At 39.3% G+C, this 15,257-nt stretch overlaps 1 protein-coding gene across 1 annotated transcript; it reads right to left on the reverse strand.

Annotated features, from left to right (window-relative positions):
* Nucleotides 1-1,031: 1,031 nt before the first annotated feature.
* On the reverse strand, nucleotides 1,032-13,986 carry NAPG (NSF attachment protein gamma). The gene is made up of 12 exons (XM_063326532.1): nucleotides 13,821-13,986; nucleotides 11,700-11,767; nucleotides 10,473-10,557; nucleotides 9,864-9,881; nucleotides 9,274-9,304; nucleotides 8,701-8,810; nucleotides 8,496-8,562; nucleotides 7,708-7,778; nucleotides 6,462-6,540; nucleotides 5,929-6,008; nucleotides 5,091-5,220; nucleotides 1,032-4,018 (listed from the first exon to the last, which is right to left on the reverse strand). Exons 1-12 carry the CDS (start codon nucleotides 13,874-13,876, stop codon nucleotides 3,869-3,871), a joined length of 945 nt encoding a protein of 314 aa, XP_063182602.1. The 5' UTR covers nucleotides 13,877-13,986; the 3' UTR covers nucleotides 1,032-3,868.
* Between the last annotated feature and the right edge of the window lie 1,271 nt (nucleotides 13,987-15,257).

Here is a 15,257-nt window from a genome sequence, read left to right on the forward strand (position 1 = left end):
AACTTGCATTCTCATGGATGAAAACAGCTTTGAAACTCTGGCCCAAGTGATAAACATGATTAATTAACTCTAATGAACACAGCAGTCTTAAAATTCACAGTTATACCTCAAATGCCCCCCACCTTCTTCACTATTTCTGTACAAATTCAGCATATACAGAAACGTACCTGTTTTTTGTACTTTAAACCGAGTCAGTTTTCATTCAAATACAAGCAACACCCCTGCTTCAAAAAAAAAAATCCCCCCCGCCCCCTGAGTCTGTAACAGAATTGCAAACTAAACTTTGGGAGAAAAAAAAACCTCTATAAATCTACAGAGCTGCTTAAAAATACATCAGTGACACTTTAGCATATTAAGTAAAATGACATAGGTAAAGAATGAAGCAATCCAAGACCAAACTAACCTTCCTCTTCACCCCACCTCCAAGTCTTGGTTTTAAATCAGCAAAAAACTATGGCCTAAGTAGCGATTAAGTCACTTTTACACGTTCTTTCTGGACAGCAAACACCAGTTCTAAAATTATCCTTGTTGGAAATGAATGCTGAAGCTCTAATGGCTAGGGCATCCTCCGATCAACTGACCCCAGAGGCGCACGTGACGCATCTGTCACAGTATTAATACTCAAAGCACAGTTTGGTGCAAGAACCTCTCTCACGTCTCTGTTGCTCCAATGAATGTTCTCACTCCTTTCTGGATTACAGCATATTCAGGTAAATCCTGGAGGTTTTTTGTGTATTCTTCCAGAAGACTTTAAGAGCTTGCTACACATTTAACCAGACCAACTGTGGGCGATAAGCAAATGTCTAGTGAATAAGCCAAAAAGACTGGACACCAATGACTTTCAACACTCAGACCTGAGCCAGTAAGTTCCCAAGGGGCATCACAAAATATACCTGCAATGCTTGGTGACGAGATCTGCAGTCAGTCACACACAAAATCTGCTTGAGATTAAAAAAAACCAAACAACAAACTAATTTTCAAATGGTGGTGCTCAGCTGGACCTGATCAACAACAGGGAAAGCTAGCACAAATCCATTAATTTCAAGTTTTATTTTTCATGTTGGTGAAACACACAGCCTCTTCTCAAGAAGCAGCATCTGTAGAGCTGTTACAAACACATTTTGTATTCTAATACACCACAGATTTGGAAAAAGAACAAATAAAGCACAGGTTTCACACTGCACTTGGCCATATGAGTCTTAAGTTACAGATAATTTAGAAATCTGATTTTACACATATATTGCATTGGCCATCACTCAGCCTTCATGCATAATTTATTTTTCTTACAGTCAACACTGATTTTGGAAACTTTCTTGCTGTAAATGGCATATTTTCCACTTTAAATCACTAAAATGATATTTACATAAGTGTGCAAATTGCTTTGAAAGATAGAAACAAACACTAACACATAATTTACAGACAGCTTCTTCTATAGTTAAACATTTACTAAAAGGCAGTTAATGTTCCTATCACGATTTCATTGCCTAAAATAGGAGAATAAGTTATATAAAATAGACCATCTTATTTTCAAACACTTCAATTTCTGCAGATTTGGTCTTTGCAGCAACATTGCAATCAAAAATTAAGATTCTACTCCTAAAATTCAGAGAAGCCCCCTTTCAATTCGATGGCAGCTTAACATGTTTAGTACAAGTTACTTTTGTCCCAGATTTTCCACACTTGGCACAAGGGAAAAAGAGAAAAGCTGGGGGAAGCGGGAAGACAGTCTTGTACATCTATTTTATTTTTTTGGTGATATGAAAAGTAGGCTTTAAGGATCTAATGCATAAGTTTTAATTTTTCTTTTAAGGGCCTGCTAGTGTTACAAGCACAGTTTAAATAAAGTCTGCAAGTTCCTTCACAGAAGCACACAAGGCTCCCAATTTTTCTTCTTATGCATGTCATCTTCTCACACACAAAAAAAGAAGTAGACCCCTTGGGACCATTCAACAAAACTGATTTCAGAACTGGAAGGAGCAAGAAAAACTTGAAGAAAATTACTTAGTGTTCCCAGTTGTCCTATACGTGCAGTTTTTTTCTACATGTGATAAAGACTCCCCATAAAAAGTGCATGGTCACCTTCAAGATCAAATCCAGAAGGCAGAAGTTGAGTAAACTGCAGTGAGTTTCTCCAACAGTGAAGAGAGATACAGGAAAGTCTTCAAAACCATCTTCCATGTAGTCAGAGAAAAGTAACTCAATTCCCAAAACTTCATTTAGACTATTTTATAGATGAGCAAAAACTTCTTCCTATATACACCATTAATAACAAAGGGAAATTACCTGTCAGACAGTACACAACTACAGGCGTAGTCTCAAGTAGCTTTAAAATCCAAGCTCATTATTATATAATATAGAGACAAAACTGCTTTTTGAACACCCATTAAATTGAACGAGGTGACTTTTACAGCAGACCCACCTGCAATTCATGATGTAGCTTGTGCACCCATCACAATGCTATCGAGTACTATCCAGCCCAAGGAAAGTGATTATTAACCCTCTAAAAGTTTCCCTTCATCACCATTAAGTCTGACATAGTGATGTCAGACATCACACATATGTCAGAGATATGCTTGATATTTTTGAAGACATCCTTAATATGGCAGAAACCGTACCAACACTTCACACTGTACTTTTGCTCTATTGTTTATTGAACTCTGGGCATCACGTATCCCACACAAATCCCTGCTGGATTCCAAGTGATCTCACCCTAGTGCAGATCTTGATTAGGTTCTTCTGAAGAAACAGACCACAAGCACAGCTTCCAGTGTTGTCAGCTTTTACGCGTAAAATGCTCAAACAAATTTAAGACATGACAGAAGCTTGCAAAACACATGATGACTTGAAACCAAGTAAAAATGGAGAAGATGCATTAAAATTTGGTTATTTTGGATTCTGAACTAGTTTGAAAAGTGCTGTCTGTAAGATAGCTGTTCTGTGCTTTGAAAATATGAAAGAATGAAATGGCTTTGGAGACTAGCGTATTGATTAGTAAATAAACACCTAGAACACTCAAGAACTCAAACACATCATTGAAATACTGCACCTAAGTTTTTGTTAAACATTGTCTTCAGAGCTTTATATTCAATGCATGTTATCTACTACCTTCAGTTTCTTTTTTAGTTATGGCATGTTTCAGAAACACCACCGAGAAAGGTTGCCCACTCCTTCCATTCCCGAGACGTACATTACAAACAATATGCACACATTTATCTCCAAAGACTTCAGGTCAATAAAGGCGTGCCTGTACTTTTAAGCTTGCAAGACAGCTTCAAACTGGTTGACTTAGTATTTTCCACACCCACATGGATACTGCTTGCAAAGAATAAGGTATTAAAATAATATTCCGAAGTGGAGTAAAAACACGTTGAAAATAAACTGAAAGCTCCCCCTAGTGCTTATACTAGTGAAAAATCCTGCCTGGCACAGCCTGCTTTAAATGCTGTTAAACAAGAGATAAATAGCATATTTTACTCAGAAAACAATCACAAACACATTACTGGGACCAAGAAGTGTCAGCTGTTGAAATCTAGCACTTAAAATTTTGTACCACTCTCCCATCTCCAGTGCTTCTATGGTTTTGGTTTCTTTTAAACTGTGCTTTGAGTAGAGATTTCTCTCACATTTTTCGCCATCAACTGAAAGCAGGGCCCTGAGGAAGCTCCCACCAGGTAAGAAATTAAGTCCAAAAATGTTTCAAGATGATAGGTACAATCATGCTTTTTCTCCTGTATTGTACCCAGAAGCTGCCAAGTTAATATCAGCATTCCCGTATCACAATTGCAATGAAGCTCTGGTAAATCTGGTACCTTTGGATATGCTCAACATCACAAATAAGTCAGATATTTAAGACAACCTATGTCTGTAGCTAGCATAGTCCACCAGAATATTCATCCTCTTCCTCTTCAGCGTGAGAGCCCACTGCGGCTGGTCCTCTTGCTTTGTCTTGTGCAGCGTTTGGCGATTTCTTCTTGATTCCACCTCCTGGGACCACCAAGGTAAGACCAAGCTTGGCATACTGACAATAACAAGGCAAGTTTAATTTCTGTACTACCACCCAACTAAAATCTTGTTGAATTGCACTGAATTGATTTATGCTCACAATAAACAAGCAGGTAACATTCAGTACGTAAAACAGATTGATGCTGCTCTCAGATCTTTTTTTTTTTCCAGCCTAGAATAAGCCTAACGTTGTTCGGTTTTTTTTTTTCCCTCCTATCTCAAACACTCTTGGGAATGGGATGCGATATCTGTACTGACACTACTTATTATAGAATAATTTGGCCACTTCATACAGTTTCTGTGCTTCAAGCTTTATGTAAAAAAAAAAAATTTCAGTATGCAGCTCTGCATACATTATCTAGTAAGAGTTCACGTAAAAATTCTTACAAGTGTTTTCTAGTAAGACTAGTACCTTAATTTTTACTATTCAACATAGTAACAAAGTAAAATTAGTCAATAACGTTAAAAAGTTTGGCATGGATGGATGTCTCCTTTACTTCACATCTTTCCTATCCTTATACTTCCTACAATTTAAAAGTACAATTTAAAAAAAAATGGGAGGGGGGCACAATTACTTCCTTAAAATAAAATTAAAAAAACCCCCGATCTTTCATTAATTAGTACCTTGCTATGGAGTAAGTGCTAAAAAAAAAAAAACCCATTTAACAATACCATCCTGTAGGCATCATAGGCATCATATTCTACAACGTTTATGCACAAGAATCAGGCATATGGTATTTCTGAGACAAAGCACAAGTGGCAAACTGTTCTGGTCCCTAAGGAACCTAACAGAAGGGAACACAAATTTAGCATACTGATCAAACAAACTCAGCAAATCCATAATAAACTGCTCTTTCACCTAAGTCTTCCCACCATCTGAAAGGGACAGTGATGTGGGAATTTACGCTGGCAGGCAGCAAAGTAAAAGAATACATAAAGCTCACAGGCACAGGGCAGGATGACAGAGCAAATCACAATAATACACAGACTCTGCTCTTCTTATTTCTCCTCTACTAGAAAAAAAAAAAATCTCAACCTGAACAAGGAAAAATATCATTAAGAAAAATACACATGAACTGCCTACTTACATCATTGTCCATATATTTGAACAGTGGCAAATTACAGACTTCAGAAACTTGATCCTGATCTTGCTGGTCATACCCTTCTAAAAGTTGCTCTAGTGCTGCACAGTCTTCACTTCCATTAAATCCCGGTATACTGAAGGAAATTAAGAGTTCATTTAGGGCATTTCCGCAATCTACTTGATACTCAGCTATTCTATCTTTAAATGCTGCTGATTGATAGCAGAAGAGCAAGCAGCTTTTAAGAATCTGATGGACTGCTTATTCCACAGAACTGCCCATAACCACTTTGATTTCTCCAGATCATATCCATAAAATTAAACTTTCAGCAATATTAGTTTGCATGCTGAGAATAAGACTACAATCACAGTCAAGACAAAAAGAGAGTACTAGAATTTTTCAGATTTTTCTGACTAGTCAATAAACTCTTCCTCTACTTTATATACAGAAAAATTCTGTAATGAGTTTCTACATATAAAGTACAAATTGAAGACTTGGAAAACATGAGCAAGATGTTTAAAGATTTATCTTGAAAGATTCTTTCTAAAAATAAAGCACAATTTAACTTACACATATGTTCAAGTCATTTCACTAAAAAACCAGTTTAAGTAAAAATACGTTGTTTCAGTATTTTGTTACTGAAGTCCTAATGAAAGCTGAAACAGAGAGTTACTGGGAAAGCCTCCGGAACCAGGATTAAACACTAATCCAGATTTTGACACCAGAATATTCTCCTGGATGTGTAAAGAATGCCTTCTTCATTTCAATGTATTCAACTGGACTACTTTCTGTTTTAATTAATGAAACATTCAGTTTACAATTATAGGACGCAAAGTAGACTTACCTATAGCTTTCCCTCACACATCTTTCTGCAGCAACATAATCATTTCTGTGAAGATGAACTAAGACTTGAGCAATAGTTTTCTAAACAAAAACAAAAAAACCACAATCTGATGATTCTTTAGAAATTAACAGTAAAATATGAGAAAAATACCAGACTGCTAATACTTAGCGTGAAAAAGTAGTAAGCCATATCCTCAGGTGGTATGAAAGAGATTACCTCCTACAACATTGCAATGAACTGTTGTACCAAGTAACAGCTTTGGTGGTTTGTCATTTTTGAAAACATCTTTATTTTTCATGTGTTTGTTGATATCGACAGCTCCTGTAGATAACAGCATCTTATCTTCAACATTGTAGTAGTGAAAAAAAGCACAGTGAGAGGTTGCAGAAACATGCACTACCACAAATTCTCATCACTTAGCAAGAAACGTATCCCTAAATCAAGAGGTACATATGGTCACCCAGATGTCAGCTGTTATTAGTTACTCAGAAAAACTTGAAATGTGCTATCAGAAATTGACTCTTAGAATTTACCTTATAGCATGTTGGGTAATTTTCAATTTCCTTATAAATACTTTTTTCCTTTTGAAGAGACAATGCAGCCTCATCTAATCTAAAAAAAAAAACAAAAACAACAAAACAAACCAACACAAAAAACAGGAGTATCAGTGCCAGGAATACAGCATAATGAACCTGAGGCTAATTACAAAGTTTTTAATACATAGCAAGTCTACTGGAATAAAAAGCAGTACAACTAAAAATCAGCAGTAGATCTTACTAACAGAGCAGGTTAAGAAATACATAGTCAGTGATTCCTTTGGGACACATGCAGGCTAAGAACAACTCTAGTATTCATTCAGAGAAACTTAATTTTTCATAACATGGTACAAGATGAATGCCTTGTTAGGTACCCTAACAGATTTCTCTATGTCATGAGGTTATGATAAGCTATCAGTAAGTCTGATATCCACAAACTATCAATATTAAGTCATAATAACTGCTTTTGGGTTTGAATACTCTTTTAATCATATTAAACTTCTAGAAATTATCAATAACACATGAGCCATAAAGCAGCAGAGCAACCAAGTCTTTCTGATGCTCTGAAGGTATATTGACTCGCTTTCACAGACAGGCTTTCAAGTTGCTTTGTAAATTTCCTTTTCTGACTACAATTCTGCAATGAAATATAGCGTCTTAAAAGTAGAGTTAGAAACCCAGACAATTTCTTAAAGGAACTACATGCTTCAGTGAAGCACGTCTAAGCTGAACTGCAGGTCAAGTTTGGTCATAGCAATCAACCATTAAAATAAATTCCCATTGAGACTCCGAGATACGCTCTTCTTTAAGAAGTCCAGAATCAGACTGCTGCAAACAGCTTTCCTTCCTCAGGTTAGTCACTTAATTCCCATTTTATATTCCACAGCTACAAAAGACTTCCAAGTACTTTCTACGTATTAGTGCTGGAAGGAAAAAGTAATAGTTTCCTGAAGTAGTTTAAGAAATAATGAAAACTGGTGTATGTGCTTTCTAGCTATTCAACAAACACAAAGGAAACAAAGCCTTACAGCCCACATTCTCCCATGCCAGAACACAAAACAGGTGGATCCTGGACGAACTTGGCATATCCCAGAGAAACTGAATTTTAGTTTGAAGTACATCTCAAAGAAGAATTAAGTAACAGTATATAACGCAAACACAGCAAGAAAAAAACCAATGAAAATCACTATTAAAGATTCAATTATGTTTAAGGGGGGAAAAAAAAAAAGGCATAAAGCTATACCTGCGTCCTCTGACTAGAAGTCTTGATGCTTTCCCTAGCATTTCTAATGCTTGCCGTAAACGTTCTTCATTCTAGAGAAGAACAAAAAGAATTCATGCATTTTATTTCATTTGGACAGAATTAAGACTACTAGACCTTAATCTAAGTGTCATCTGTAACTTAGAACAACTGCTAATTTGTGTATCAGCAGTTCACGTACTCAAGGGAAATATGAAGAGTATTGGTGCACACAAGTCCCACAGCCAGCTCCTGTATGGATCTACAGAGCAAAGCAACACTAATGCAAACTTGCTAATCTGGAAACACGTGACAACGTACACCAAGGTACACCAGTGGCAGCAGCAAAAAGGCAAACCATCTGCTCATGGGATGCATAGAGTATCAAGCAAACACTTTTCCTCTATGCCTTCAAGGATTTCAAACTATTTTAGGCTCCAGAATTCAACAGCAGCCATGTTCCTGCCTACCCTCCAGGCTGCCCAACAAGAGGCAGAAACATACAAAATTCAGATTCAGTCAAGTCCCAAACTGAGAAAAAGACAAAGCAAACTGATTCCTAACTTTTATAGTCTCCTTTTCTGCAGCATAAGAAGCCTTCAGCTTCATTACTCAGCCACTGACGTGAAGGGAAGGAAAAATAATTTAGAACCTAATCTTAGGCTTTTTCTTAACTTTATAGTTGACCCTAACCACTAATTCATTCACCTTCATATACTTTCTGGGACTGCAAAATTCTTTGCTGGTGGAAATAAAAGAACAACAAACCAACTCCAAAACCCCCCACTTACTTCAAACACTGATGCTGCTTGCTGATAGAGCTGCACAGCCTTCTCTGGGCTCACATTTTCTATTAACCTGCAATAAGCATAAAACATTTATCTTCAGATGAAATGAAAGTATTTTTTAACCTAAAAGCATCAAAAAGGCAAGAAAGAAAACCAAAGACATACCCATGCCCTGCATGCATTCTAGCCACCAAGACCACAGACTTACTTTCCAGCCCGTTCCAGTGCAATAGCAGCTGTATCTGGTGTCCCATTCTCCAGGTACATCATACTGGCTTTCTCGATCAGCTGAACTGCTTCAGGGAGTCTCTGCATCTCCTGCAAAGCAACAGTCAGAGGAATGATGCCATCAGGAACTACACACAATTACGTACAATGAAACAAAGCGAACCAAAGTGTAATACTTTATTTATTAAGATTCTAATTTTATTTACAAGCTCGTAGAGCTAGTGAAAGCTGACCAACAACTCCTTAAAACTCATTTGTTAAGTACCAAACTTTAATGAATTTGCAGTAGTTTAGAGCAAAAGTAGCACCACTCTTCTGTTACCTTGACATGAGGCCCTCACCTTTCCTTCTAAGAAAGGAAAACCATTTTTCCCCCCCCAATTAAAAATGTCACTTCCCTAACCTAGTGAGGGTATTTGTGGGAACTACGAGTCAACAGAAAAATATCATTTGAATATGCAATTCAGTTACACGTATTTGTAAAACGATCCAGTGTACAAGATCCTTCACTATAAAACAGAACTTTCTAATAAAAAGTAGTAAATGAAAATACCTTCAGCATCATGCCAGCTTGTTCATAAGCTCTGCAGAGAAAAAAATTATAATTTAGTTAGATATGGTGTATTTCAGCAAGCTGTAGTTAACGTGCATCAGCTGTCACTTCACTATTACTATTTAATGCTTTGAAGATGTTTTAAGTGTTTTATCTAATGAGACAGTGCATGCGTAACATTATCTTCCACAAATGAAGTGCTCCAACCACACTCCCCGTTAAAAATCTATTCTCATGATCTGACCCACAAGCAATATTTGGATTATTTGTCATTATCTGCTTGCTTTGAAGTAGTCTTTAATTAAAAATTTTCTTTATAAGAACTCATAGAATTTCAAAATAACAGAAAGTTAATCTAAGAAAAAATATTTTACATCAAAAAGGTGCTGAAAAATGTCAAAATCATCATTTCTTCAGATGGCCATTGCAGGTTTTCAGACTTTCCTAGCCCCCACTTCCATTAAACTGATTTTGAAACAGCAAAATCACTTGAACCATACCATTTACTACAGCAAGATCAAAGTGATAGTTCGTGCTTGTAGCATATGTTAGAAAATTTGTTTCAGATTATTCAGTGCTTCTGTACTTACTTGGCAGCATGGAAGAGACTGGAAGTAACATTGTCAAAGTCAAGGACAAAAGCCACAAAAATAGAATGCAGAAAAGTTATCAGTGTGCAAAATCTTATGGAAGTACTAGTTTCAAAGTAAGGAATCCCATAAAGGCAAACCAAACCTACTACATTTGTAGGCAAGGTGTCAAAAATAAATGCTTCTAAGGACAGAATAAACACAACATACCAAAGTATAACTGCATACAAAGTTGTAAAAAGCACATTTATTTAAAGTATGTTCCGGGATACTAAATACTACTACAAGTACTACAATAAAGTCAGAGTGGCATTTAGTTTATACTATCCATTTGTAGGTATTTTAAAAAGAAATATAATAATTTCTGAATAAGTACATAGGCATTTCAGGCACTGATCAGCATCTTATCACTCAAAATGTTATTGGAAACAACACAGATTTTCTAACCACTCAGAGCACACAGGAATAGTCTTTTAAAAGACAATTTTGTTAGACTGAGAAAATGCTCGGATATATTAAATACATCTTCTACCACCCCTATTACCCCATTCTAAGTAGCAATTAGTCAGCTTCTTGGAAAAAAAAAATAAACAATCAATGAAAAGATACGCTTTATTGTTTTCATGTGCCTCAGCTTCCCGTAAACAGGCTTCCCTTGCCTGGTCAAACTGCTTGGCATTCTTAAAAGCAACAGCTGCAAAAAAATCAAATAAAGTTCTTATTTACAGCTTGCCATTTTCCTTTTTTCACCATTTCTGCTCAAGAATTTAGCTACGTAAAGATACAAACAGACTCTTTAAATTAATGGTTACAGTTTACCAAGCTCTTCCAAAAAACTCCCATGACAGTCCTCCTTGCTTCATTAATCACTTTGATAACATTAAAAACATTTATTGTCAACAACACTTCCATACCATCATCGTACCACACATTGTGCATAATGTGTTCAGCTGGATTTTGGAACTAACTCGCTCACTCTGTATTTTAATTACGGAACTGCAGGAATGCACGTGTATATGGTTTTAATCATTAGAGGTTATACAAAATCAGTATTGCAGGAATAGAAGTGCACCATCAACAAAGCATACCTGTAACCTCCTCAACACAACCAATTCAGGGCACAAATATTTTTTTCTATCTCCATTAGACAGAAAGGACATTAAAGTAGGATTTAAAGTAAATTCCAATTTATAAATGCTCCAGTTGCTCTTCCAAGTTTGTACTTTTTTATTCAGGCTTAAATGAATGAATAGGAATGTCTACAGTAGGAAGCCAAAAAGCCATGATAAACTGCTATTATCGAAAAGAAGAAAAAGTTTTAAGAGCATAAAGGAATCAACTAGTAAGAATTTTATATTTAGTGTGACACTTGCAGTGGAAAAAAGGCAGAAAAGAGATCTTACTACACCTAAAAAACCACAAAACCGGCAGAATCTCTCTACATTACTGAGACAGTCTTTGTCCGGACATGTAAGATGATGAAAAAGCGAAGTTTTAAAAACAGCTCAAATGTTTGCTGTTTTGTAGGTAAAGTCATAGGATTTGGGGATGGACAAGTGAAAGAAGGAACGCTTTATTTTTATCACACATAGTAATATAAAAAATAGAAGCTGTACGCTTAAAAAAAAATATTGTTTTTACAACTGTTCTAGATCTCCACGTAAAATCTGATACTTATTTTGCAGTGCTACTAAGAGTATTTTTTTTGTCGTTTCATCTTACTTTGTCCTCACAATAGTTTTACTTTCACAGTAATGTAAAATAATTAAAATGTTATCAGCTTAAAGAATACTTTTAAGCCATAAAGTATATGGCCATATTTACAGACATACATACCTGCCTTCCCATATTCGGTAGCTGCACTGTCATAATCTGGTTTCCACTTTAACAATCCAGTTTTCAGACTAAAATGCAAGAAGAAAGGCCTATTAACAAGGAGTAAAGAATTTATATTTTACCTTCAAATATATATTTCTGATATATTTAAAACTTTAGACTACCTCCGTGCCAATTACCTATATACCAATACTATGGTGGCATCGCCACTGTAAAAATAAATGCTGGAATTGTTAGGAATTGCATAAAGCACTGCAATGATCTCCCATAGTTACATGCCTTGCCCTAACAAGCTTCTGCTGTCATCAGAGAGTCCTCACCAGTCCAGCTCGTCAACAGTAAAGAAGCCAAAAGAAGAATACTTACACCTACACCAATATATCTCAAGATTTCTAATACCACAACACCTAACAGCACTTTTTGTTACACATCCTGAATTTCCCAGTGTTTCTCTACAGTGATTTTTTTGCTGCTAAGAATTATCAAAGACTCTCCACTGCATACACCAATGAAAGAATTTACTTACCAACACAAAGACAAAGCCTCTTATGTCATTTATATGTCTAGAGTGAATCATGACACTAAATGGCATCACGTGTACACACAGCCACACATATACATAGGGAAAAATATACATTGCAAAATGAGGTGAGTCATCAGGCAATGTCAATTTCAATATTATGACTTCCACACTTCTAAAACAAATATAAAAATTACCATAACTTTAGAGACCACTTCCATATTTGTCACAGGCAGATACTTCAGATGCAACACATGCTTAATTTGGAAAAACAGTTGTATATAGACTCTATGTTGGTTTTGTTGTCTTACTTGGATGAAAGCCACAGTATGTAACTCTAAAGCAAGCCTTTATATTGTGTTATTTTTATCACAGACAAACGCATTGCACTAAAATACACAATGCTTTAAATCTGCACACAATTTGAGATTTAGGTGCCTTTTATTTCAAATGCTTTCCAGGATAAGCTTAAAATGAATTCCACTGAAAGGCAGTTACAGTCAAGTAATTTGAAAAAGATACTCTGGTACAGATTTTTTTATTCTGAGAAGGCCTCTCCTCTATCACAGTTTATACTTTTGATCCATGATTTCTGGATGGCCCATCGCTATTCTAACTAAAATTATAGCATTTTTGGATTAGTCATCTCTATTACATCTACACTGTAGGCTGTGAGACTGAGACTTACAAGCAAAATTAAGTGTTAAAATACACATGCAAAGACTATCATACGTAGATGTTAAGCCAACACAGGTCTTTGAGGCTATCTAAAAAGAAACAATCACACATAGGCAGGAAGCACACACCATCTCAGCAAGGTTATGCTTTTTTCTTCACCACAATCCCCATAACACTTTTCTCCCGCTTGCCTGTCTCCCACTAACTTTAGCAGAAGAGCAGAAGTGACTCCTCTGGTTTTCCAGTTGGGGTCACAGCAATAAACGTGGTCCTTCAGGAAACCTGCACAGGCTCCAGGCCTCTGAGCCGCACCGACACCACTCCTTAGCTTTAGGGCCCCTTTATTCTCCCAGTTCCGGGAAGAAGGGGGCCCTTTACCACCGGCCCCCTGTAGGGAGGGACCCCCGAGGCAGAAGAGGGGCCGAGCAGCCATGTCCTCCCACTCCCCCAGTCCCGTACCTCCCTTCCCTTCCCCCGAGGTCACGTCGCGGTCCCCCCGCCAGCCCCGCCGTGGAGTCACCACCTCCACACGGGCTGCTCCTTCCCCACCGCTCCGCGCGGGGCACCATGGGAGCCGTAGTTCTCCAGAGGCTTCCACTGTCCACATGGGCGCCGGTGAGAACTACAACTCCCAAGAACCCACCCCGGCCCCCCGGCCGCGGCCCAGGGGTGAAGAAGGGGTACCGAGCGGCCGCGCTAAACCGGCGGACAGCAGCCCCACGGCTCAGAGGCCGCGGGGAAGGTAACCGCGTCGGGCGAGCAGCCCGCTCCGCCGAGCCCCGCTCGAGCAGGAGGCGATACGACGCCTCCATGGGGCGGCCGGGCCTGACAGGCCGGGCGCTGAGCTGGCAGCCATGGCACCCACTCGCTAGCTTTCCCCCCCACCCAACTCCGGCCGACCTCCCTCCCTCCCCTCCGCTCACTATTTCTCCGCTTTGGCGATATGCTCGAGTGCCTCATTAATCTTCTGCGCCGCCATCTCGCCTGCCGGTGTGGGGAGGGTGGCCGGCGCTCCGCCGCCCTGCGCGCCCGCTACGGAACGCCGCGGGGCTCACGGGGCGCCGAGGGGAGGGGCTCGGCACTGGGGACTCCGCCTCCCTCGCGGCGCCTGCGCGGCCGTTGGTGGCAGTTAGTGGCCGTTGGTGGCAGTTAGTGGCCGTTGGTGGCCGTTGCGGCGTCATGGCGTGGCCGACTCGGTGGGCGATGACGGGGGGGAAGCTGTCTCTCGCTCTCCTTCCCCGGCAGCCCGGCGGGGGGATGTCACCTGGCAGGGGTCCTGCAGGTGGGTGTCTGCCCCCATGGCGTTGGGCTGTGCCTGGCTCCGGGGAGCTGGAAAGATATCTCTGCTGCAGGAGCCCTCTGCCCCGTCCCCTCCAAGGCCAAGAGAAGCTTTTTAGAAAATAGGGATGAGTGCAGGCCTGCGTTTCCCAGGGTTTTCAAACGTAGGCCAGGTTTTGGTGGAAGTGCGTTGTGGTTTAACCCTAGCCAGCAGCTGGGACCATGCAGCCGCTGACTCGCTCCCTCAGCTAGGATGAGGAAGGGAATCGGAAAAGTGAAAAGACTCTTGGCTTTAATAGACAGTTTAATAGGTAAAGCAAAAGCCACACAAGCAAAGCAAACCAAGGAAGGAATTCTTTCACTGCTTCCCATCATTGGGCAGGTGTTCAGCTATCTCCAGGAAAGCGGGACTCCATTACACGTAACATTTCCTTGGGAAGACAAATGCCATCGCTCTGAACATTTCCTCCACCCTCCTTCCCCCAGCTTGATATGCTGAACATAGTGTTGTATGGTTTGGAATATCCCTTTGGTCAGTTGGGGTCAGCCGTCCCAGCTGTGTCCGCTTCCAACTTCTTGTGCACTCCCAGGCTACTTGCTGGTGGGTGGTGTGAGAAGCAGAAAAGGCCTTGACTGCCTAGCAACAACCAAAACCACTAGGGTGTTTCTCATCCCAAATCCAAAACATAGCACTATATCAGCTGCTAGCAAGAAAGTCAACTCTATCCCAGCTGATACCATGACAAAACGTGCTACTCATGGGCCAAAGGCTGAAAAGCAGTGCTTGCCCTGCTCTGAAAGAAGCCTCCAGAGGCTGAGTTGCTGAGGAGTACTGCTCTGACTCGTTTGGTATATGTAAAAGTCAAGCTGGCACAGAAATCTAAAGCAGAAGGCGTGAGTGGTGGATGAGCACAACAGAGTTGCTAACACAGGCTACGCAATCATGCAAGATACCCAAATTACACACTTGGTAACTGAATTGAAAATGCTAAAGTCTGTGTTACTGCCCATACGTCCAGTTTCCTTGACTCCTTAATTTTGTTAATCTGAAACATCCTTGAGTAACGGAAGATCCGTGATTG

Source organism: Chroicocephalus ridibundus, chromosome 2, assembly GCF_963924245.1.
Source record: "Chroicocephalus ridibundus chromosome 2, bChrRid1.1, whole genome shotgun sequence".
Classification (NCBI taxonomy): Eukaryota; Metazoa; Chordata; class Aves; order Charadriiformes; family Laridae; genus Chroicocephalus; species Chroicocephalus ridibundus.

Coding starts and splice junctions, on each gene's coding strand:
- NAPG (XM_063326532.1), bottom strand. CDS start 13,876: ATGGCGGCGCAGAAGATTAATGAGGCACTCGAGCATATCGCCAAAGCG. Junction 10,558..11,699: donor TACCGAATATGGGAAGGCAG/GTATGTATGTCT, acceptor ATTTTTTTGCAG/CTGTTGCTTTTAAGAATGCC. Junction 8,811..9,273: donor AAGCTGGCATGATGCTGAAG/GTATTTTCATTT, acceptor GTTGCTTTGCAG/GAGATGCAGAGACTCCCTGA.